This window comes from Panulirus ornatus, chromosome 9, assembly GCF_036320965.1.
Source record: "Panulirus ornatus isolate Po-2019 chromosome 9, ASM3632096v1, whole genome shotgun sequence".
Lineage (NCBI taxonomy): Eukaryota > Metazoa > Arthropoda > Malacostraca > Decapoda > Palinuridae > Panulirus > Panulirus ornatus.
The window spans coordinates 13,957,192-13,982,494 of record NC_092232.1 but is presented as its reverse complement, the minus strand read 5'-3'; the positions used below and the strand labels follow the sequence as shown (position 1 = coordinate 13,982,494).

The following is a 25,303-nucleotide window of genomic DNA, read 5'->3' as shown; positions in this document are numbered from 1 at the left end:
ATCCTTACTTTTCCACAAAGTGTTTTAAGAATTTCGTATTCTAAGTGTTCCAATTTCATTTGGTTTATTGGTCTGTTTCTGGTCTGATTAGCTAATTGATTTCCCGGGTTTACCCTTTTATTGGTTTACTGGTTTCATGGTTGATTCACTTCGTGGTTTACCTTCCTTGTGGTTTACTTCTTTGCCTATCAATGACCTGGTTTACTACCGTACCATCTAGTGGTCTGATGGCTTCCCACGTAGTCTAAGATGGTCTTCCACGTAGTCTAAGATGGTCTTTGTCTCATCAGAACTTAAGTTTACACGTGTAATTATATATTTGTTTATTATATATTCATGAATTTCCCGTGGTAATGAAATTTCCGTGGTACTGGTTTATTGACTGGAGGACCATTGTGGGTTTATTGGGTTATCGTTCTACTGGCCACGTACAGATATAGGTTGAGACATCTGTTTTGATACAGTGGAATACAAGATGTCCCTCCGAAACGTGGTCTCTCTCTCTCTCTCTCTCTCTCTCTCTCTCTCTCTCTCTCTCTCTCTCTCTCTCTCTCTCTCTCTCATGTATTTTGTCTATTCTAATATCTCCCTTTTCTCTCTCCCTCATTCTTTCTACCCGTTTTCTTTCTCTTATACATCCACCCATTCTAACACCTCTCTCTCTCTCTCTCTCTCTCTCTCTCTCTCTCTCTCTCTCTCTCTCTCTCTCTCTCTCTCTCGGCAGTAAACAACAGTACACCCAAGTCAGCCAAACACAGAAATGCCTTTACCGCCACCAAGCTGGGCCCCAGACCAGACACGGGTGTGTGTGTGTGTGTGTGTGTGTGTGTGTGTGTGTGTGTGTGGGTAGGTATGTGTGTGTATGTGTGTGTATGTGTGGGTGGGTAGGTGTGTGTGTGTGTGTGTGTGTGTGTGTGTGTGTGTGTGTGTGTGTGTGTGTGGGTGTGTGTGTGTGTGTGGGTGTGTGTGTGTGTGTGTGTGTGTGTGTGTGTGTGTGTGTAGGTGTGTGTGTGTGTGTGGGTGTGTGTATGTGTGTGTCTCAGATTACCTACTTTACGTAACTGGATATACATGTACCTCCTTCAGTCCATGCTAATTTCCACCTCCTGGGAAACTTCAATTATCATTTAATCTCTTTAATTCCACGGCATTAAGTATTGTCTAACTTCGCGGGCGTGTCGTATATCGCGAAATTTGCCGGCAAGTTCCGCGAGTGGCTGGCCATTCATTTCTATATCTATCTCTAGCTTTAAAGGTATTCCGTTCCTTTTAACCAGAAATTACTGTTATATCTCTCGCTTTAAAGGTATTCCGTTCCTTTTAACCAGAAATTACTGTTATATCTCTCGCTTTAAAGGTATTCCGTTCCTTTTAACCAGAAATTACCATTAGTTATTCCTATATCGAATTTTTCAGATGCTAATCTTAATGACCCCTTTAGCCTCAGTAGATTATAGTTATCTCTGAAGTAGTTATGGTGATTATCTTTATTAGTATCATTAATCTCTTAATGAATCATGGTTTTTTGGTTCATGTGAGCGATGGGAACATTAGAGTCATTCTTTTGTCTGTTATAATGTGTTTTCGTAAGGATCATTAAATGACCTAATGGCGTGGTACATATAGAAGTCTGGTGTGGTATACAGAGGCTTGAATAACCCTATATAACTTGGTAATTTAGTTATATATATATATATATATATATATATATATATATATATATATATATATATGAAATGGGAGCGAGGGGGCTGGAAATCCTCCCCTCATTTTTTTTTTTTTCAAAAGAAGGAACAGAGAAGGGGGCCAGGTGAGGATATTCCCTAAGAGGCCCAGTCCTCTGTTCTTAACGCTACCTTGCTAATGCGGGAAATGGCGAATAGTTTGAAAGAAAAGATATATATACACGTAGCTTCTTTTGAATGTGTGAAGGTATGAATTTACATGAACTGTACAAAGGGCGTTCCCTATCCACGGATATGATCAGCATTCGATACCATTAAGTCTGACTCAGAGAGGGATGGAACATCAGATGGAGAGGGAATATGATTTTCTGATCATTTTAACCACCATGTATAAGCACGTTAACACTATGCCAATTCGGATAGATTCCTTCCATAGTAACTTCTGACATTCAGCAGTGGCGAGTGGGCTCCGCTCACAAGGGACCTTGGAGGGAGATGCTACCTCTACAACACTTGTTACTGACGTGTTTGTAATTACTTGTTGTGGTTACGTATTTGTACAGTCTCATGGTGGCAAGGAAGAGAGGGTAGGGTTCTACACTCGTGTAATTCCTCATCTTCTCAAGTGACCAGATTATCTTGAAATTTTCCCTGTTTTCATCTTCGTAAAAGCTGTCAGTATCTACAGTTTTCTTCCTCTGTTTGATTCCGTTCATCACCCGCTCCTCTCTTTGTGTGTGTATGTGTCTGTGTGTGTATTTGTACCTCTGAATATTTCTGTTTATACATATATACATACATGTATATACATCGAGTCCATATCTTGAATATGAAATGAGAGACAAGATATAATATAGAAGATAAAAAAAACGTTTTGAGAACAGGACGAGTGAGAGGGGAAAATATGAAGAGGAGGAAACGAATACATAATGATGATAGATTTGTTCAAAGCTGTTAGGCTTATAATGTATAGAGGTAAATATATGAAGATGAGTCTATTTACTTTAGTGTTAATGGAACATAAAGGATGGCCAGTAATCCTCTACATAGAGGGTGTAAGGTGAACACACACACACACACACACACACACACACACACACATATCCATCCCTCCATTAGCCCCCCAGCAACGCGTACTTACATAATTAAAAAACTTCCCACACCCAGCGGGGCGGGAGAGGCCATTATCCCTTATGAACGTTCTCATGAGCTTAATCACCTCGTGCACCGTCAGGCAGGACTGTAGCTACACTAGGGCGTTGCTAGGGGCGTCCCCAGGAGCCTGACGGAGAGGTACGACACCCCATCTCTCAGAAGACACCCACCCTCAGTGAGGTAACCTGGGCGTAAAGTGGTGCTATTATGTCATGATCCCACGATTGGACTGGCAGTGTCCAAACCTACGGTTGGACTGACAGTGTCCAATCCCACGATTGGACTGGCAGTGTCCAATCCCACGATTGGACTGGCAGTGTCCAAACCCACGATTGGACTGGCAGTGTCCAATCCCACGATTGGACTGGCAGTGTCCAATCCCACGATTGGACTGACAGTGTCCAATCCCACGATTGGACCGACAGTGTCCAATCCAACGATTGGACTGACAGTGTCCAATCCCACGATTGGACTGGCAGTGTCCAATCCTTGATTGGTACTGAACTGGTGAGTACCCCCGTCCATGTGCCATACTGGTTCCACAACTCCAGGTTACCCCTTTTTTTGAGTTCGTGCGACGTAGAGACTGCGTTCCACGCGGAAGCAGGGTAAGGTGGGTTTCTCTTAAGGCAGGTAGGTCTTTGACGAGACATAGTTCCTCACTGTCATTGACCTCGGTCAGTGATACAGCCTCGCCGAAGACACAACATCTTGCTCTCGACGTTAGCACCTTCAGGAGTGGCTAGTCTCTAGTAATCCTTATGTAATGTCATTCGCATTTTTCACTATAGTGAATCCACTTGCTACTGGAAGCACAAGCAGTGAATGGCACAGGTACTGTCATGGTACATGAGTACACTCTACTTAAAGTACATCTTCAAGTACTTATAATGTGAGGTATATGCAAGGGTTGGACGTAGAACGTCAGAGATTACGTGACACACAAAATGTCGAGAGAGGTTCCATAAAATAGGGTTAATGTCGACGGCCAGACGTTTTAGAAATCCAAATGCTGTTGGAAATGACATGACTGTCGTGTATATAGCTCCATCTTTATATGTATGGCGAGTACAAGTATAGACGACCCGGGTGGATTGGGGGGAGGGGCGATTGTCTTTTATTTTTTTGTTTCGTTATGTTGCCATTAATGACCAGGCGTTCCTTCTACTACAACGTATACGCTGTGTGGGTAATGGTGGTATGATCTGGAAGGATGATGATGATAGAAATGATATCAATGATGATGATAATGATGTTATATAGTGGTGGTAATAATAATGATGATGATAATGTATCAAATAAGATATTAATGATATTTCTTCTACTACTAATGATAATAATACTGATAATAATAATGATGATGATGATGATGATGATAATGATAATAATAATAATAATAATAATAATAATAATAATGGTAAGATGATACAATGATGATAATAATTCTTAAAATCTTTATGAATTGTTTGCACGTGATGATGCGATTTGTCTCCGTGAGACATGTATGGAATAATTACATGTTGAATAACATTATCTGATCTACCGAATTGCGATTTCACCTTCATAACTATCATCACGGACTAGTGTGATCATATATATATATATATATATATATATATATATATATATATATATATATATATATATATATATATATATATGAATGAGAGAGGAAAATATAGAATTAACTCTTACCCTCTATTTTATAACCCAGCACAATCCATTCCTCCTAAAAGCCTCACACAAAACACTATACAAACTAGAAAATGTGGAGTGAAACAGGGGAGGTTCGGCCGCCTCCTTCAACGCCGTGGTCTGATGCATCGTCCTTTTGGGGGAAATGCCAGTCCAATCGCTGGTGATGTGCATTTTCATCTCCACAAGAACGCCCTCCCGAAGTGCCACCAGAGGGTGTGGCAGGTGTGTGTGTGTGTGTGTGTGTGTGTGTGTGTGTGTGTGGCCGGGTGGGTTCCAGTCTTCATTATACAGGCAGCCGGGAGTCGAACCTCGTCGTCCTGGTTGAAGAGGAAACAATTTGTCCAACACCTCGCCCCGTCGCTGCTGCTCCGCTCCCTCCTCCTCCTCCTCCTTCCCCTTGTTCAAACGTCTGCCAATTACCACACACACACCCGTCAGCTGAGGGGGCCCTCACGAGGGGACGCAAGCCACGGATTCCCCCTCAGGTCGAGAATCATGGGACCGAGTCATGGCATCGTGGTTCCTATGGTCCGTGGGGTGCATGGGCCCCTCTTGTAGGGTTGGGTTATGTTTGTAAGCGATAATAAGGGTGTTTGTGTCCTGTGTGTTGTGATGGGCCAGGCCCGGGGACGAGGGAAATACTCACTCGATTGGTTTATTTAGGTTAAATTGGGTTTTTTTTTTGAAGACATTCTCGAGGTGCTGTTGAAGATGAAGTCTTTCTCTTTTTCTTCGTCTTTATTGTCTTCCTCCTCCTCCTCTTCTTCTTCTTTCTCTTCAGTATCTGTAGAAGATCATTTTCTTCTCTTTTTTCTATTTATCTTCTTTTTCTTCTTTCATTCTGTCTCTAATTCCCTCCTTCTTTCCTTTTTTCTTTATCCAGTGTGATTCTTTCCCCCTTTCATCTTCTCTCTACTCTACCTCTTCTCTTCCTCTTTCCCCGTCTCCCTTCCTTCCTTTAATTCCATCTCATTGTTTCATTGTTTTTCAATTTGTTTACCTCTCGCTTCCCCCCCGCCCCGCCCCGCTTCGCCAACTCCCTGACCGTTTTCTTCCGAGCGAAAAAGTAGCAGTCAGTCCCCAGCACAATCACTCAGTCTGATAATGTATAATGAAGACGCGATGTGGGAAATATGCTCTCTCTCTCTCTCTCTCTCTCTCTCTCTCTCTCTCTCTCTCTCTCTCTCTCTCTCTCTCTCTCTCTCCCTTCCAGAGCTTCACCCTAGCCCCATTACTTGACTTTCCTCCAGCCCCATTATGACCCAGGCATCACCGGAGCAGCCCCCATGACCCAGACTTTATCCAAACACCGTAAATCAGACTCGACCCAAGTCCCAATATTCAGACTTCACTCAAGTCTTATTAACCCTGACTTGCCACTCCCTCCCCCTATCCTCCTCCTTTCCTCCCTCCCATGACCCAGCCTTCACCGAAGGCCCCATTACCCAGACTTATCAATGGGGCTTCCGTGTGTGTGTGTGTGTGTGTGTGTGTGTGTGTGTGTGTGTGTGTGTGTGTGTACGCTTACTTCTCGAGCGAGCAAAGCTTGAATGACTGTTGATGTCTGTAAGTCTGAAGGTCAGCGAGTTACTTGAAAACTTGAGAACTCAAAGTCTGAAGCCAGGATTGCATCTTGGATTTACACGCAGGGCCTAACTAAGGCCACAAACCCTAAGGGTGGATGAACAGCTGGGTTGACTGTGGACCGACCGACTGCCACAACCACGATTCGAACCTATGCGCTGCTCGACCCTGGGCGGGCCCTTGAATGCGTCACGGTTAGGAGCACGAACCACAAATCAGAGAACTAAAATAGCTCCTTGTGGTAGTACGGGAGAACTAAGATAGCTCCTTGTGGTTGCAAAAGACGACTAAGATACAGCATAGTCAAAGTGACCTTGTCACACAGTCCCCCCCACCCCTCAAGTACACCTTTGAAAGATAACTCTAAAGACAGTCTGAAGATAAGATAACTAACGTAAGATAACTCACCGAAGTAGTACAAATAAAGTCAGGACATGAGTTCGAAGTCCCCGAAGAGCAACGGGCAGAATGGTCCTTGAAGTCCCTCCCTAAGCCACCAGCGTAGTCGGTGCTGGCCGTGTTGGAGCACACGATCTGGTGCGTCCTGCTGCTGGTGTAAGGTCGTCGTCTCTCATCGTGACCAAGGTATACACACACACACGTTCATTTTCACACGTACTCGCGATTTCCCGGGTTAGGGAGGGAGCGCTAGTGAGAGACGAGGAAATCATGATTATTCTCATTATTATCATTATTATTATCATTATCAATATTATTATTATTATCATCATTATTATCATTATTATTATCATTATTATTATTATTATTATTATTATTATTATCATTATTATTATTGTTATCATTTTTTATTATTATTATCAATATTATCATTATGAATATAACTTAGTATTATTATTATCATTGATTATCATCATTACTATTATTATCATTATTATCATAATTTTGAATAGTAATGGTGGTAGTAGTAGTAGTAGTAACAGTAGTAGTAGTAGTAGTAGTAGTAACAGTAGTATTAGTAGTAGTAAAAGCAGTAGTAGTAGTAGTAGTAATAATGATAGTAGCAGTAATGGTAGTAGTAATGGTAGTAGTAGTAGTAGTAGTAACAGTAGTAGTAGTAACAGTAGTAGTAGTAGTAACAGCAGTAACAGTAGTAGTAGTAGTAACTGTGGTAACCCTTCTACCTCGTCACATATCAGCCAGCTCGAGAGCAATAAATCCCCAGCTATATATACGTACCTCCTGTGTGGGTTCTCATACATCACATGACACGGACGGGACGAGAGGTCAGCGCGAGGCATGCATGACCTCTGGTATATAAGCTCGAATGTCATGATATTTTGTTCCACTGTAATTTCATAGCAGTCGAGTAATGAACCCCGGATCATGCTGGGAGCTATGCCCTCACCATCTCTCTGTCGTGGGTGAGGGAGTCTTTATCATATTTCTCCCCCTCTCTAGTCAGTGCCGTTGGCAGGTGGTGAACTCTCTCCTCCCAGCTCTTGCATCCATGAAGGAGCGTTCCCACTCCTCCAAGTGTGCAGGTTAGGTCCCACGAAGGCCCGTCTGTAGGTGATGGAAAGCAACCATAGAAACACTCAAGATATTTTAGTCTTTTCTCACCCATTTTTCCTCTTTATTTTCCCCCTCTCCATGATGGGGCTAGGGAGCAGCAGAGAAGGGGAGGGTATCAAAAGGGGAAGTATAGAGGTATCAAAAGATGAAGAGCGAGGGTGGAGCTTGCGAACGGATATATGAAGTAGTTTTGTGGTATGTAAGAAAGGAGGATGAATGGGATGGTCTATGATGAGCCGACGAACTTTGATAACATGCAAAAAAAGTTTCAAAAGTCGTATGACAGCAGAGTAGTTCATAAACGATTTTGATCCTCGATAAGATTTTCTTTTTTCTTTTTTGGTTGGAGGTTCCAGTCGCGGACAGAAGTCGACATCAAGGCCGAGGTTTAATTGAAATATAGAGAGAATTATCAAAGGGAAAAAGAAGAGATGAGGGAATGTATTGACGAATTTTGAACGAAGTGAAAAAAAACCTGTCTTTTAAAATGTACCATGTCACAGTTATTAGGGAAGACATGAGAAGGTAGAGAATTCTTTAATAGGATTGATAACATATGGAATGTCGTATCAATCGAAGTGGTTGGGTAGAAGCACCATAGACACTTAACAATTCCTTCGCCTCAGATCCACGACCCACATTATTCACACATCCTTAGTTAAGGACAAATCTTACAGGTATTTTCCTTAAGTCTTCCGTTCGCTTGTCTGCTCTTACCACACTACCCTCCACGTTCTTCATCTCTTCCACGGTCACAGTATCCTCGAAATGACCCGGCACAATGTTGATGTCTGTATTCCTTCGTATATCTACCTCAGTAACCCTTCACCTACACTGTTACCTTCACCTCACCATCACTCTCACCTTCGCCTCACCATCACTCACCTACACCTCAAGACTGGAGGTTCGAATCTCTAGGTAACCATTCACCATCACTCTCACCTTCACCTTACCATCACTCTCACCTTCACCTCACCATCACTCTCACCTTCACCTAAGACTGCAGCTTCGACCCTCTGAGGTAATAAACCTTCACCATCACCTTCACCTCACCATCACTCTCACCTTCACCTTACCATCACTCTCACCTTCACCTAAGACTGCAGCTTCGACCCTCTTAGTTAATAACCCTTCACCATCACCTTCACTTTCATCATCACTCTCACCTTCACCTTCACTCTCACCTTCACCTCAGACCGTGGGTTCGACCCCCATACTAACCCTCGACCTTCTTGCTCCAGCAGCAGTACCCGCTGGTGCCCAAGCTGCCGGTGCCACCGCTGGGGCACACCCTGACCTGGTACCTGACCCACCTACGGCCGGTGCTGAGGGACGAAGAGTACCACGACGCTGCTGCCACCGTCGACGAGTTCGGCAAGCCGGGGGGCGTCGGCGAGAAGATCCAGGAGGAACTGATCAAACGGCACGACACCATGGACAACTGGGTGAGTAGGACGTGGGAGAGGGAGAGAGAGGGAGATGGGAGAGGTGGGAGAGGCAGAGGGATGGGGAATGGAAAGAGGGAGGAAGAGGAGCAGGGAGAGATGGAAGAGATTGAGGAGTGGAGGGGAGGGAGGTAGTGGGGTGTAGAGGAATGCGAGGGAGAGGGGAAAGTAAAGGGAAGGAGAGAAGTGAAAGTAAATGGGAATAAAGGGAGGAGAGTAGAGAGTAAAAGGGGAAAAGAAAGGGGAGTGGAAATGAGGGGAGGAGAGAGGGGACACTATGAGAACAGTGTCACACGATGTGGAAGCCTGAGGTTCACTGATCGTACATGGTCTCCCACCCTGCACATCACAACCCCTGAGGCTGGTCCTCAACAGCAACTGTTACCACCACAAGAAGCTCTCCTCATCTCCATCTGTCGCTTCAGTCAACTCTCCCTCCCTCTCACATACCGTGAAAACCCTCCATCTCTTCCTACAACTAGTCTGAAATGCTCAAAATACAAGACTTACACAGTGATTTATTGCACAAGGGGCATACCATCAAGGGAAAAAGATGTCATGACGATTAACAGGGGGGGTAAAAGAAGAAAAAAAAAAAGGAATTCCAATAGCGTCATTCTTGTGTGTGCCCGGCGATCCTGCTGTGGACCTCATCACCTCCATAATCAGAGTCATCCATTACCACCTCATTGACTCCAAGTCCCCTGGAAGCCTACATCCCCTCAAGGCTAACCCTGCAGGAGCAACATGTCTCCAGACGAAGTGAAGAAATCATGCTCAAGACGTCTCCTGCTGCAGTGGATGGGAATGGAATGGATGTAGAGGAATGGAACGAGTGGAGATGGAAGTTGCAAGGGTTGGGTAAACGATACTTCTGTTGGGACGTTGGTAGGAAGGGAACGAGGAAGGAGGCGCAGGTCAGAGACGAAATACATAATGCAGGATCCTGTTCCCAGCCAGATGTCTCCTAGGTGGCGTAGCGGTCATGGAAGTCGCTCGCCTTTTTCTCTTTGAAATATTCCCCGTTTCATTACAAGTGTCCCTGCTTCCTCCTGGACCCTACTACATCATCCTCTCCTGATCTTTCATCTTACATCTTCAGAAGGCATCCTAGACCTTATCTTCGCGACCATCACATGTTGCCTTGGCAACCAACCATTACATATGTTCTGAACCTCTCACACTTGAACCTTGCAACTTTGAATCTTCCATTGACTCATCAAAACACCTTTTCTTATCATTCAACCAAGATATGCAGCGCCACAATTTCTATTTCATAAACATTTTCTATTGTCTTTCAGGCCTGATATCACGCCCTTCAATCCATTCCATTCAAAAGTCCCACTATATATTAACCTGTTCCCTCACACAAATCTAACATGTAGAGTTTGCTAAGCATGGTTCAAACTAAGAGGATATATATAGAATGAAGAATTAAGATGTGAGAAGATGATACGAGGAAGACATTACAAAAACCTATCAATAAAATCCTTTTAGGTTGACGTGGATGACGGTCATATTGAACGTATAGCATATGAAAGACTCGTCAAGAAAATATATTACAATACAATAAATGGAACAAGGAAGAGAGAGAGATCGAGGGAGAGATGAAACAGATGAAAGAAAACTGAATGGGGTTAAGGACGTTTTAGATAAAGATGCTGTAGGGATGAGTAGGGATAGCTTGAAATGGAAGCATTTTGAGCATAAAGCAATGGAGAAATCACTTCAGTGTGTAAACGAGAAAATGTTTAAAATGCTTCCATAAATGTAGCAATCCATGTTTCATTTTCACTGGGGATTTGTGGTGAAGGATATGTGTGTGATGTTACCGAGGGTGTGTGTGTGTGTGTGTGTGTGTGTGTGTGTGCCGATACACTTAACAGGACTGGGAATGCAGGATTGAGAGTAGATAAACAGATAGATCATTTTTCATTATGATCATCAAGTCGCCTTATCTGTAGACATTCTGTTTTGTTATAGAAATTGGATTGTGGTGGAGGTCCGTAGACTTCGTGTTCGCGAAATGTGGGTTGGGCAATCTATAGATTATAACATATTGAAATCCATGAGGTTTGGTATATCCACATATACTTGACTTATAAAGTATTGGGTTAGGAAGTTCATAGAACGTTTGTGGTATAATGACATGTGTTTTCGTATATGTATAGATTAGTGTTATTATCATCATTTTTTTTCATGTTGGTGAAGTATTAACTCAGAAGGAGAGGAGACATTTTGACATGTATAATATACAACATATTATCATACCAGTGGCTCAGACGAGCAGTATATCCTGCCTGACCTTTGAGGTAAACACTTACGTTTATTGTGTCATACCATCGTTGCATGAGGCCATGTAACGAGATGTTTACAAGCGTCTTTTGAAAGGTTCAAGGAATCTTAGCGACTAATTATTGTCCCACTAAATTTGAGATTAGAGAGAAGAAAAGAAATGAGACGAAGGGAAAAGTGATAGTTGTGGGTTTTGATGAATATTTCTTTTTCATGAAGTTTGTAGCGAAATCGAAAATTGTGTCAACACCGTATTTTGCATTTGTTTACTAGATACAGAGAGGGAGAACAAACAGTTGAAGAGGACGACTCGTTGCAAAGAGTTAATGATGACATCTGATGCAGAATCTCTTTTCAAACGACTCCCTAATAAACTAGAAATCACGTCATCAATGAAAAAGAAAATATTGAAAAGGAATATTGCAGATCTGTTGATATTTTGCCGGTAAACATGATGTCTTCTTTTCTAAAGCAGGACTGCATCTATACTTCATAAACACTCTTAGTGTTCAGTGAAGGACAAGTGGCTCTGGTGATTGCCGCCGTTTCCCCCCATCATCTTGGTAGCGTCTGTGTGTATAAAAAGGAGTGGAGAGGCCCGGCGTATGGAGCACGGAGGAGGTGGATGACTTCGTGAACGACGAAGGGAAAAGTGTTTGGGGAGAAGAGAGGGAATTAGAATGTAGGAGACAGCAGGAGGAGGGGAGGTAGCCAAGAGAGAGAGAGAGAGAGAGAGAGAAGGTTATGTAACTCTCTCTCTCTCTCTCTCTCTCTCTCTCTCTCTCTCTCTCTCTCTCTCTCTCTCTCTCTATCTATCTATCTATCTATCTATCTACCTATCTATCTATCTATCTATCTCTCTCTCTCCCCGCTATATGCCAGCCAGAGGAAAACTTAAGATTGACGAAGCGTCTCCCACACTGGCTGGCCGGCGTGACGCCCTGCGCCAAGACGTGACCTGACACGACCCCGCTGACTTCCTCCCCTCCTCCCACACACACACACACACACACACACACACACACACACACACACACCCTTAGGGATTTCCATCTCATCCTTTTTCTTTTTCTCGTTTTTGTTTTCTCTTTTTTTATGTCTCTTTTTTTCTTTCATCATCATAGCGTGAGGTGTTATCTCCTACGGGAGTAATGTCGTAACTTGAGCAATGATGGAGTTAAGGTGTCGTCTGGCTCCCTCAGTGCCCGAACGTGAGGCCCAGACCGCCTCCGCCGCCCGCGAGAGCTGACAAGAAACGCGGAACGCGGAACGTGAAACGTGGAACGCGGAACGTGGAACGTGGAACGTGAAACGTGGAACGCAGAACGAGGAACGCGGATCGCGGAACGTGAAACGTGAAACGTGGAACACGGAACGCGGAACTCGGAACGCGGAACGTGGAACGTGGAACGCGGAACGTGGAACGTGGAACGTGGAACGTGGAACGTGGAACGTGGAACGCAGAACGAGGAACGCGGATCGCGGAACGTGAAACGTGAAACGTGGAACACGGAACGCGGAACTCGGAACGCGGAACGTGGAACGTGGAACACGGAACGCGGAACTCGGAACGCGGAACGTGGAACGTGGAACGCGTGCTTTGAATTCGTGTATTTTTTTTCTTATCATTAAAAGGTGGGATGTGTGTGGGCCTGTGGACTTAGTGAAACGTGGCTTCATGTAAGTACGTACATATCATCTTTTGGGATAAGACGTGGGTTTGCAAGTGACTCTTTTCATCAAAGGCATGCGTGAAACCCTGAGTTATATATATATATATATATATATATATATATATATATATATATATATATATATATATATATATATATTCTCTGTCATACATGCAGGCTACCTCTCTGAGAAGCGACAAGGAAGGAAAAGTAATGACTGAATGACCAATTATCATCACATCACCATATATGGACAGGGGAATATCATCACATCACCATATATGAACAGGGGAATATTTTCTTGGTAGAACTGCCAAATATTAACAACTGGATCTTGATTTCATCGCGAATAATATCATAATTACTTTGAAATGGCTGAAACTAGAAAATGAATACATGATAAGAATGACCCGAAGAAAAGACTCGGCTACAATGAGATATCTGATTTTGATTCAAAGAATATGACTAAACATGCTCACACAACGAGAGTGAACATGACAGGCTCGTGTAACCATGACCATGAATAGGACAGTGAATGTCACACAGCGTAGAGTGAACATGACAGAGTTGTGTAACCATGACAATGAATAGGACAGTGAATGTCACACAGCGTAGAGTGAATATGACAGAGTTGTGTAACCATGACAATGAATATGACAGGGAATGTCACACAACGTAGAGTGAACATGACAGGCTCGTGTAACCATGACCATGAATAGGACAGGGAATGTCACACAACGTAGAGTGAACATGACAGAGTTATGTAACCATGACAATGAATATGACAGGGAATGTCACACAACGAGAGTGAACATGACAGGCTCGTGTAACCATGACCATGAATAGGACAGGGAAAGTCACACAACGTAGAGTGAACATGACAGAGTTGTGTAACCATGACAATGAAGATGACAGGGAACATCACACCATGATGGTGAATATGACAAGGTCGTTTAGCCATGATCGTGAACATGACATGGTCGTCAGAACATGAGAGTGTAGACGCCAAGGTCGTAACGGCAAAAACAAAAAATATGTTTTTGTTTTTATTGTCATTTTTTCTTTTTATTTTTTACAACCACAGTCAAACGTGCAGGAAATTCAAGAAAACCATTAAAGAGATTACATATCATGGTGGCAGATGGTGCCTGGGGGAAGACGGGGAAGAGGAAGAAGAGGAGGAAGAGGAGAAGTAAGAAGGGGATGAGGAGGAAGAGGAGAAGGAGGAGGAGGAAGAGGAGTAAGGAGGTGAGGAGGAAGAGGAAGAGGAGAAGGAAGAGGAGGAGGAGAAATAAGAAGGAGATGATGAGGAGAAAGAGGAGGAGGAGGAAGAGGAGGAGGAGAAGTAGGAAGGGATGAGGAAGAGAAAGAGGAGGAGATGTAAAAAGGAAATGAGGAGGAAGAAGAAGAGGAGGAGGAGCAGGAGGAGGAGTAGGAGGAGGAGGAAGTAGAGGAGAGAGAAATAAGGATGAGGTAACAGAAGGAGGAAGAGAATGGAATAAGGAGAGACGAATAAACAGAATAAAGTAAGAGTGAGGGAAGGAATGAAGAGAAGAATTAGAAAATGGGAAATACACAAGAACGAAAACGAGAAAAAAGAAAAATTGAATGAATGAAAGAAGGGAACAGAGAACGAGAATATTGAAACTGAAATAGAAAAGAATTAGAAAGAGGAAGGGGAAGGGAAGTGGGAAGACATGATAATGAGGCTTATGGTGAATATCATGATAATGATAACAAGGATAACTATGATAACTGCACATTTTTCATGATGATGATGATGATGATGATGATGATGATGACGACAATCATAAGATGAATATGACGATAAATGCTGAAGATGATAATGGTGATAATCATAACACTAATTACCGTGATCATGAGTCGTATGATCATTGATTTGAAAATGAGAAAACAAAAGGAAAACGCGATGAAGTTCTTCTAAATTGTCAAAACTAAATACTAAAATGAAAAACAGAATGATACTGTCCAGCAAACAAACCAAGCCAGATATATGAAAATATGAAACGATTTAATCAGAAGGTAAAACATGAAAAAAAAAAAATCCAGGGAAATAAACGAGGAATTGGATGAAATATGATAAAAAGAAATGAAACAAAAAATACATGAAAGTAAAATGAAACTTTAGGTTAACAAACGAAGACTATGAATATACAGACAGCACACAAAAACACTTCGGTAAACATCACACAGGAAAGAATAAATCAGATGAAAAACTAAAGAAGGATATTTGGAAACATATGTGATGAATGAAACAGATCTGAACAAAGAGAATGTCCACGTCTGCACCGCCATGGCTCCACAATCAAGCCATTAAATAACTCAGGACGAAATGGAGGACCAACTGGACATTTTTAATGGTTTCCTAGAGCCATATTTAAAGGACAGGCTGAAACACCCGCATCTATTTCAGTTTGCCATTCTCCCATCTAGTGATTGATGGAATGAGTCGATATGCCGTCTAATATATGCTAACATAGGGCAGTGTACCGTCCAGTACTTGCTATGATAAGTTCGTGTACCGTCCAGTACTTGCTATGATAAGTTCGTGTACCGTCCAGTACTTGCTATGCTAAGTTCGTGTACCGTCCAGTACTTGCTACGCTAAGTTAGTGTACCGTCCAGTACTTGCTATGCTAAGTTCGTGTACCGTCCAGTACTTGCTATGATAAGTTCGTGTACCGTCCAGTACTTGCTATGCTAAGTTCGTGTACCGTCCAGTACTTGCTATGATAAGTTCGTGTACCGTCCAGTACTTGCTATGATAAGTTCGTGTACCGTCCAGTACTTGCTATGATAAGTTCGTGTACCGTCCAGTACTTGCTATGATAAGTTCGTGTACCGTCCAGTACTTGCTATGATAAGTTCGTGTACCGTCCAGTACTTGCTATGATAAGTTCGTGTACCGTCCAGTACTTGCTATGATAAGTTCGTGTACCGTCCAGTACTTGCTATGATAAGTTCGTGTACCGTCCAGTACTTGCTATGATAAGTTCGTGTACCGTCCAGTACTTGCTATGATAAGTTCGTGTACCGTCCAGTACTTGCTATGATAAGTTCGTGTACCGTCCAGTACTTGCTATGATAAGTTCGTGTACCGTCCAGTACTTGCTATGCTAAGTTAGTGTACCGTCCAGTACTTGCTATGATAAGTTCGTGTACCGTCCAGTACTTGCTATGATAAGTTCGTGTACCGTCCAGTACTTGCTCTGCTAAGTTAGTGTACCGTCCAGTACTTGCTATGATAAGTTCGTGTACCGTCCATTACTTGCTATGATAAGTTAGTGTACCGTCCAGTACTTGCTATGATAAGTTCGTGTACCGTCCAGTACTTGCTATGATAAGTTCGTGTACCGTCCAGTACTTGCTATGCTAAGTTAGTGTACCGTCCAGTACTTGCTATGATAAGTTCGTGTACCGTCCAGTACTTGATGTAATGGATCAATGTACCTCCAGTTCTTGCTATCATGAGCCATTGTACCTTCCAGTACAAACTACTAGTTAAGCTAAGAGGTATCCAATTGTCATTATGGATAAAAGGTAGTCGAGATAATAGACCGATAAGATAATGACCAAGGGACTTGAACTGGGGCAGACGACTTTACATAGAGGGAATTCAAAGAGACAGTCTGGGGTAACATGAGGTTGATGACAATGTGGTCATTTGATGTCATGCTCTCCCATGGGCGCTGTGCTGTCTCCTCCGTAGTTTCAGATGCGTCGGAACGCATTATGTAGGAAGACTACCCACATGGGGAGCTGTGGCGATGACAGTACACACACACACACACACACACACACACACACACACACACGTATTTATCTGAAGTTTCACGTCATTCAGCGGGACAAGTAACCTTGCTCTCAATCCCTGATTAGACCTCCCCTACACCGCGGAGCCTGCTGGCGAATCCCGTATCATCCCTTCCAATAGATCTCCCCAATCCCAAAACCTCCCTCCGCCTCCCTCCCTCAGTACATTCCCACACGGCCGCGCGGTAATCCCAACTGGGCATTTTTTTTTGAGTAATCCCTATCTTCAGGCTTCTTGACATGACTGGAGTTTTTTTATGTATGAGAGAGAGAGAGAGAGAGAGAGAGAGATCAAGTCATGATTCACTGATCCATTTCTGTCATCATTAACACCACCGTAGACAGCCCACACCTTGGCTTGGTCTAGTGTGGACACGGAACAACTCTTTTGAATGATATGTACATTTGCTGCACCTCGCCGCGCCTGAGCCACTGGCATAATGAGGACCTGCAGTATACGTGGCTCCCCCCAGCCCAGTCGAGGTACCACAGATATTATTAGGAGCTGGAGATTGGTAGAAGGTGGTGAGGTAGAGAAGATAATTCTTCTATACTTCCTCGCTTTCTTAATTCAGTTCGGGTCAGATCTGAAGTGCTTTTATGATTCGTTCTATATAAGCCAGGTTTTCCTTTTTTTTTCCCCCAGTCAGGAGTAGTTATATATAAATGATAATTATTGTTGCTAGAATTCGATAAAGTTTTAGAATCAAATCCTACACCGTCGAGAGGAGATCAAGATCACTAGATTATAAAAAATACACAACACGACTGCCTCACGATAGTCAAGTATATTGACGAAACAAATGAACATCTCTACCTCAAATCAAATCCCCATCTTAACCCCGTACATACACACACACACCCACACACACACACACACACACACACACACAGACACACACACACAGACACACACCGACCCCTACCCAGATGATACATCTCATTCACGTCAGATATCTTCGAAACCTTAACCGAAGCAAGTAGAGTCAGTGGGTCTCGCGGGGTGTCACGTTCCCTTCGGTCAAGTGCAAGTCTCTTTCGGGAACCTAAAGAAGCAAAGTCGTTGACTGTGTTACATGATACTGGATGTCACGGGTTTGTTATGACTCATGGGTGGGATAGGCTAGGGGTCGCTGTGGGACTACAAAGGTGGAGGAAGGTTCGCGTGTATTCTCAGTCCTTCCCTGAGACTGTACTCATGTGTCGAACTTTACATACTTCCTCTTAGAAGAGATATACAGATGACGATAACTTTTCAGCACTAATGAATTTTATGTTTCTTTTTAATGGGATGCAAATTATATTCGTTCAAAATAATAGTCATTTTCATCATATATATATATATACATATACGTATATATATATATATATATATATATATATATATATATATATATATATATATATATATATATATATATAGAATAGAGTGAATTGGAGCGATGTGGTATACCGGGGTTGACGTGCTGTCAGTGGATTGAATCAAGGCATGTGTATGGGGGTGGGTTGGGCCATTTCTTTCGTCTGTTTCCTTGCGCTACCTCGCAAACGCGGGAGACAGCGAAAAAAAAAAAAAAAAAAATATATATATATATATATATATATATATATATATATATATATATATATATATATATATATATATATATATTCGAACAAAAGTCCCAATATGTATTCTTCCCTTGACGCAGTAAAAACACAAGATTATCTGCATACAAAGCTCTGCCTTTATATTGTGCATATCAGACGATTGCCAGTCTACTGGTTATACGAACATAAGAACATAAAGCAAGTTTGATGAAACATAACAACACGTGTGTAATAAGTTTTTATTCGGTACCACGGGCGTGTTGGATATTGTATTCATAAACATGTGTGTGAAATCATTAATATTCTCTGTGAGTGTATGGGAAGCGATCGATAATATACAGCAAATAATCCCGTTCTGGTCATGGAAGGTATGATGATGATGATGATGATGATGATCATCATCATCATCATCATCATCATCATCATCATCATCATCATCATCATCATCGGTGCGACCAGGTGTTGTTTCGACAGCAACACGTGAGACACGTACTTAGCTTCAGCATCATACACTCACTCGTTCGTAACTTTCGCATCACATTTCCTCAGTCAGATCATTCTCTCGCTGACGACTACTAACTACGGATAGATAGTTAGCCTCATCCTATCAACGTCTATGGAGATCAACTCCATTACGCCATCTATTGTCAAGGAGAACAGATTACATCATGCTCGTGTTCAGTACACTTAAACTTCCTAACCAGGCCAGACGACGCACTAGACGAGCATCATAGTGTTATGATCCCAGTGATGCAAACACAATACCCTCGCTGGCTCAAAGTCAAAGCTCTTCTAAATCTAACTTACGATTGTGACCACTAAACAATCGCCCTCTCTCTCTCTCTCTCTCTCTCTCTCTCTCTCTCTCTCTCTCTCTCTCTCTCTCTCTCTCTCTCTCTCTCTCTCTCTCTCTCTCTCAGTCTACCAGCGACCTCCACAGCCACCACCTGGCTCCCACTGTAAAGCACTAATCCTACCCATCTACTTTAAGCGTCCCCCCAAACCCCACCCTCCACTTTCCCCCCCAATAACCCCCTTTACTTCCCTCCCTCCCTCCCTCCGTCACCACTCCCTCAGCCCCTCCCTTAGCACCTGCAGGAAGGGGCGTGTTTACACCGCGCCCAGCTCCCACTTGCCTCCCCTTCGGCGTCCGTAGGGCCAAGACCGTGATTGCATTTACTGCTCCCAGCTGCCATAACCACACACCGCCCACAGCACACCCTAATGTTCTTCATCGCCGTTCCCTCCGTCAGCTAGTGATAGCGACGAGGTCACTCCGAACGGCTTTCCCTGTCTGTCCTCCTCTCTCTGTTTATGTATCTGACCCCCCGTCTGTCTGTATCTGTCTAACTACCCATGTATTTGACCTCCCATCTGTCTGTATCTGTCTATCTATGTATTTGACCTCCCGTCTGTCTGTATCCTTCTAACTACCTATGTATTTGACCTCCCATCTGTCTGTATCTGTCTATCTATGTATTTGACCTCCCGTCTGTCTGTATCTGTCTAACTACCCATGTATTTGACCTCCCATCTGTCTGTATCTGTCTATCTATGTATTTGACCTCCCGTCTGTCTGTATCCGTCTAACTATCTATGTATTTGACCTCCCGTCTGTCTGTATCCGTCTAACTACCTAAATACTTCATTCCTTCGATCTTTCTTTCTTTCTTTTGCAATTCGTTCCTTCCTAGAATTCTTGAACTCTCCTGGTCATTACGAACACGATATACTTCCTCTCACCGACATGGAGGTCTGTCTCCCCAACCTCACCCCAGTCATTACATGGGTACACTGAGAGAGAGAGAGAGAGAGAGAGAGAGAGAGAGAGAGAGAGAGAGAGAGAGAGAGAGAGAGAGAGCCACACACACACACACGTCTCTGTATGAAGAAAATGAATGTAATATTCAACGTTGGCTTCAAGACATCAACAATTTGGATTATTTCTTACATAATCATCGGTTCATTACTCGCTGCCTCACACTTGTGGTGTGTGTGTGTGTGTGTGTGTGTGTGTGTGTGTGTGTGTGTGTGTGTGTGTTGTGGATGGTTATTGCCTTTATGTACCTCACCCTCCTCTGAATACCTCAGCCCAGAGATTTATTTTTTTTATTTATGGTAGAATGACCTAGACACGCCAGGGGAAATATTTTGTGGCTTCACATATTTATGAAAGGAAAAGTTCAGGATATTTGGCCCGCGTGGTTTGTCAGCAATTTTGGGTCGGGGTTGCGCGTTAAGGCAGGTAATGATTTACGGGTCTATTTCAATCTTAATTGGAGTGTGAACAGGATTAATGGAGTCTGGAATTGGCGTATTGTCGTATTTTTCCCTCCCTCTCTGCAGTGAGTAGACCGTGCAGGCTCATGCATAACGAAGGTTTCTATCGTAAAAAAAAAAAAAATATATAAAGGTGACTTAGGTCATTAACTTCAGACCTTGGACGACCCTGCATAATGTTGTAAAATAATTATTTTCCCCAACCTTTATCTTCCTTTGTTATTCTTCCATTCGTCACATTAACCTTTGTCATATAACTTCGTTCCTTGTGATGGCCAACATTCACTTTATTTTTCTGGTTGTGGAGTGAGAAAGAGAGAGAGAGAGAGAGAGAGAGAGAGAGAGAGAGAGAGAGAGAGAGAGAGAGAGAGAGAGAGAGAGAGAGAGAGAGAGAGAGAGAGAGAGAGAGAGAGAGAGAGAGAGAGAGACTCGTATCTGGATGAGGAACCAGCGTCGAAGATCCTTCACCAGATGTGGTGTTGTGACTATGTTGTCTTGTACTAGAGGGTCCGACGCTGCTCCGCCAACACTCACAAGGGATCCCAAGCGCAGGAGGAAGCTTCAGAAGGACGAGGAGGAGGAGGAGGAGGGAAGACGCCCTGTGAATCAGATGATCTGTACAATGACAGACATCCAAAATAATCTTTTGGGGAAAAAGGTATCGTTTCCCTCAACTTGCAGGAGCCTCTTCATTCGCTGGACTGTAACCACCCCCCCCGGAGGCGCTCTTGAAGACTCTCATGACCTCTACTGACCTTTCCAATCCTTGTATCACCTTGAGGATGGCCTCCAGCCAACCCGCCACCTAAGTACCTCAACCATTGCTCCAGGTCACGCCTTGATGATGGATGGCGTCTGTCCATTTCTAACTTCTCGTGCCTCCATTACCGGTGAACGTATATGACCGCGCCCCCCCCCCATCCCAGTGGTGTCCTTGTGACCCAAGAGGTCAAGAGGTCGAGTCCATCAGCTGTCTCCTCCCTGATATCCTGCGGGATAGTCACGGGGCAACTATATCTAATTTCTGGGCAGCGTGTGTGAGTGGTTGGAGGAGCGTTTGGAGGTGCACGTGCCTTGATTAATCTTGATCTTAATCTCTCCCAACTGGCATTTCATTCCAGCGAGACGTTCTCCTTATCTCAGAGGGAAGGGGAAGGAGGAAGGGATGGAGCCGGTGAAGGAAGGGAGGGATGGAGTCGGTGAAGGAAGGGAGGGATGGAGTCGGTGAAGGAAGGGAGGGATGGAGCTGGTGAAGGAAGGGAGGGATGGAGCTCACAAGAGTAGGGATGGAGCTGCTGAGGGAAGGGCAGGGATGGAAGCAGCCAGTGAGAGAAGGAATAGAAGCAGTAGAGAGATGGGTGGAACCAGACCTCTAAGTTTCCAAACGGCACCAAACTCGGAGGTTCAGGTGTTGATGGACAAAACTTTGAATCAAATCAAAATCATCTCAACAAAGTAGCAGAGTGGTCGGAGAATGGCTTGTGAAATCTAAGGTATCGAAACGTAAAGTTCTGCCATTTGGAGATGCCAATGCCAATACTAAACACGACCAGCAACTGTTGGGAATTCATAAACTCAAGTAGATGAAGAGAATGAATGATCTTGGAGAAGTTATTAGAGAAGATGTGAGGCGTAATAAACAATGTTTAACAACAAATAGAAATGGAAGCCGATGGCTGGGTTTCATGGCTACCAACAGTGACTACAAGACACCAGAAGCAATATTGATCATACCTGATGCTCTGCTGAGACCTCACCTCGAATATGCCGCCCAGTTTGTGACCCCCAAACTACCATAAAGATAAAGAAACACTGGAGCGTTCACAAAGACAAGAGACAAAACTTACTGTATCTATGAGAAACTTGGTTTATGAAGAGACGCTAAGAAGATAAGATCTCTCTCTGTCTCTCTGTGTCTCCTCTTTGGAAGCGTACAACCCCTCGCCGACCTGGTAGAAGTCTTCGGAATTTTGAATCAGTTCGACGACGCAAATCACGAAGATCTTTCTGAAATGCAGGAGAACACCATCACATTAACAAGTGGAACAGAACTTGTAGTTTTGAAATGTTACATAGGCGAGGGGGAAAAGCTTCTTTGCAAATAGATGTGTTGAACGCTGAAATATGCTGAAGGGCAAAAATTTTTCATGCAAAGATTATAAATGCCTGCAACAACAGGTTTATTTTCTTATCATCTCAGGGAACACAGGGGAAAAACATACATATACATCACTTCCTCATTCCAAACCTTGAGAATATATTGTAGTGCGGCGGAGGATGGAAGAGTGCAGTAACATTTTATAGGTGCACTTGAGGAGAATACAATGAAAGGTATATCCTCCTTACAAAACTCCTATCATTATTGTGAAGGGGATTTACCTTTCGTTCTATCCTGCTAAGTTTCACGCAGGCTTACTTCAACAACGCTTTTTCTTTTATCTTTCTTTCTTTCACTTCTTCCAGCCGGCTGTCTTTCCCCGAGAGAGTGGAAGGTGTGGAGAAAACCTACTCACTATTCCATCCTTACCCCAACCACTAGAATCAATTTACAGATTTAAGATCAAAAACAGTTAACGGAGACATGTTTCCATGTACTTTCCTCCAGAGGCGTCTTGGACAATATTTCAAGTGGCCTGCCGGGCGCACCTGCACACTCCTTCAGTGTGTTTATGTCTTATTTGGGAATGTGTTTGTGTTGTCCATGACCTCCTCCTCCCCGTTCTATTTCACCGGTATTGTGGCTGTAGTGTTTTCCACTGTGAAGACAAGTGTTGAACGTGCCACACCTCTTCCTATACCTTAGCATGATCCTTTGATAAACTTCTCCCTAAAAGTATGCTATTCAACTGACAATTTACATTTGGTATATCTATATTGCCCACCATAAACATTTTTTGGAGATTTTCTGTCCCTCTATTTTTATCTTGTTGTGCTCAGTTATTCCAAACACCTGCATCTCTATCTCATGATACAGGTGGCTTTCTTTCTCCCTCCCTCCTTCCTTCCTCATCACACCTGCGCTTAGGTCACACCTGTCCTCCCCCCCTCCTCGCACCTGTCTTTCCTACACCTGGCTCACTTCTCTCTCACCGCCGCAGGTGTACAGCTGGTGGCTAGACGACATGTACTTGAGCGTGTCGCTGCCGCTGCCCGTCAACAGTAACCCCGGCATGGTCTTCCCCCACCAGAAGTTCACCTGCGACGCAGACATGGTCAGCTTCGCCGCCCTCCTCGTCACCGCCTCCCTCGACATGAAGGAGAGGATTGAAGCGTGAGTACCCCGACCCTGCCACCACCCACTCACTCACTCACTCACTCACTCACTCACCCAGCATCATACTACCATCATCTAATGTTCTGCCACCACTAACCTCATTCCATCCATATACGACCTCCTCTCTCTCCTCCTTCCTCCCACCCACGTCCTACCCGTCTGCCATCCGCCTTTTCATCCTCCAGTATTCATCCTCAGGGATCCATAAGGATCTCTTATATAGATTCCTATCCCGTATCCTCTCCCCTGCAATAAACTAAGCCTATCGTTCCTCTTGAAGGAGGATCGGCAAGTTCTTGTGAGTTTCATCAGGGATTCTATTGGTCCCTGAGTCATTCCAGCATCACGTGACCCTGTCCACAACTAGGCCACGCAGACCCTTTCCATGGTTTACCGCAGACGCTTCACATGCCCTGGTTCAGTCCATTGACAGCACGTCGACCCCGGTATAGCATATTATTCCAGTTCAGTCTATCCGTGCACGCCTTTCATCCTCCTGTATGTTCAGGCCCCGTTCACTCAAAATCTTTTTCACTCCCTCCTTGCATCTCCAATCTGGTGTCCCCGCGTCCTTTGTTCCCTCCACTTCCCACACACACACACACACCGACACCATCATGACCCCTTCATCCACGTCGTCCATAACCTTAAAGACGTCATGAAGGTGTTTCCCTCAGGCAGTGATTGGACCCTGTCCCTCCCGTGATTGGACTCTGAACTATTCCAGCTTCGTTTTGTGATTGGATTACCCACCATGGAAGTTGCCGGCCAGTACGGGTAATGAGGGAAAGTTTGTAGTGTGTTCAGAGGCCACGATCATCGGGAGATAGATAGACAGATAGATAGAGAGAGAGAGATGATCGAGATTTTTTAGGAAGACAAGGATGGAGAACAGACTCTAAATTTAAGGCAGTTCAGTTGGACAAACCTGTGATTGCGTAGTGACGTAGGTAGACGTAGGGTTAATGGACGAGCAAACTGGATGTTGACGCTGTAGGCGAAGTATGTAGCTACATCCATGATATTCAGGTACGTCTTGAAAGGCGAACGAGTGAATAGGATAGGTGGGAAGGTATATATATATATATATATCATGCAAACCTCCAACAGCCAGGATCGAACCCGGGACCCCTGTGCCACAGGCGGGAACGCTACCGCTTGGCTAATAGAAAATAAATGTTCGAATACTATGTACTCGAATATGCACTTTATGGGTGAACTCAACAGTGGAACGGAGGTGAAATCATGCAAGGGGCA

At 43.8% G+C, this 25,303-nt stretch overlaps 1 protein-coding gene across 3 annotated transcripts in view; it reads left to right on the top strand.

The window, feature by feature from the left end:
• Positions 1-25,303, top strand: part of ChAT (Choline acetyltransferase) — a 328,988-nt gene that overhangs the window by 259,831 nt on the left and 43,854 nt on the right. For 2 of the 3 annotated variants that reach the window (XM_071664725.1, XM_071664726.1), the window contains exons 5-6: positions 8,897-9,100; positions 23,871-24,043. In XM_071664725.1, coding sequence (XP_071520826.1) covers positions 8,897-9,100; positions 23,871-24,043 — 377 coding nt within the window. The remainder of the gene's footprint in view (positions 1-8,896; positions 9,101-23,870; positions 24,044-25,303) is intronic. The other variant, XM_071664727.1, reaches the window with a different exon arrangement.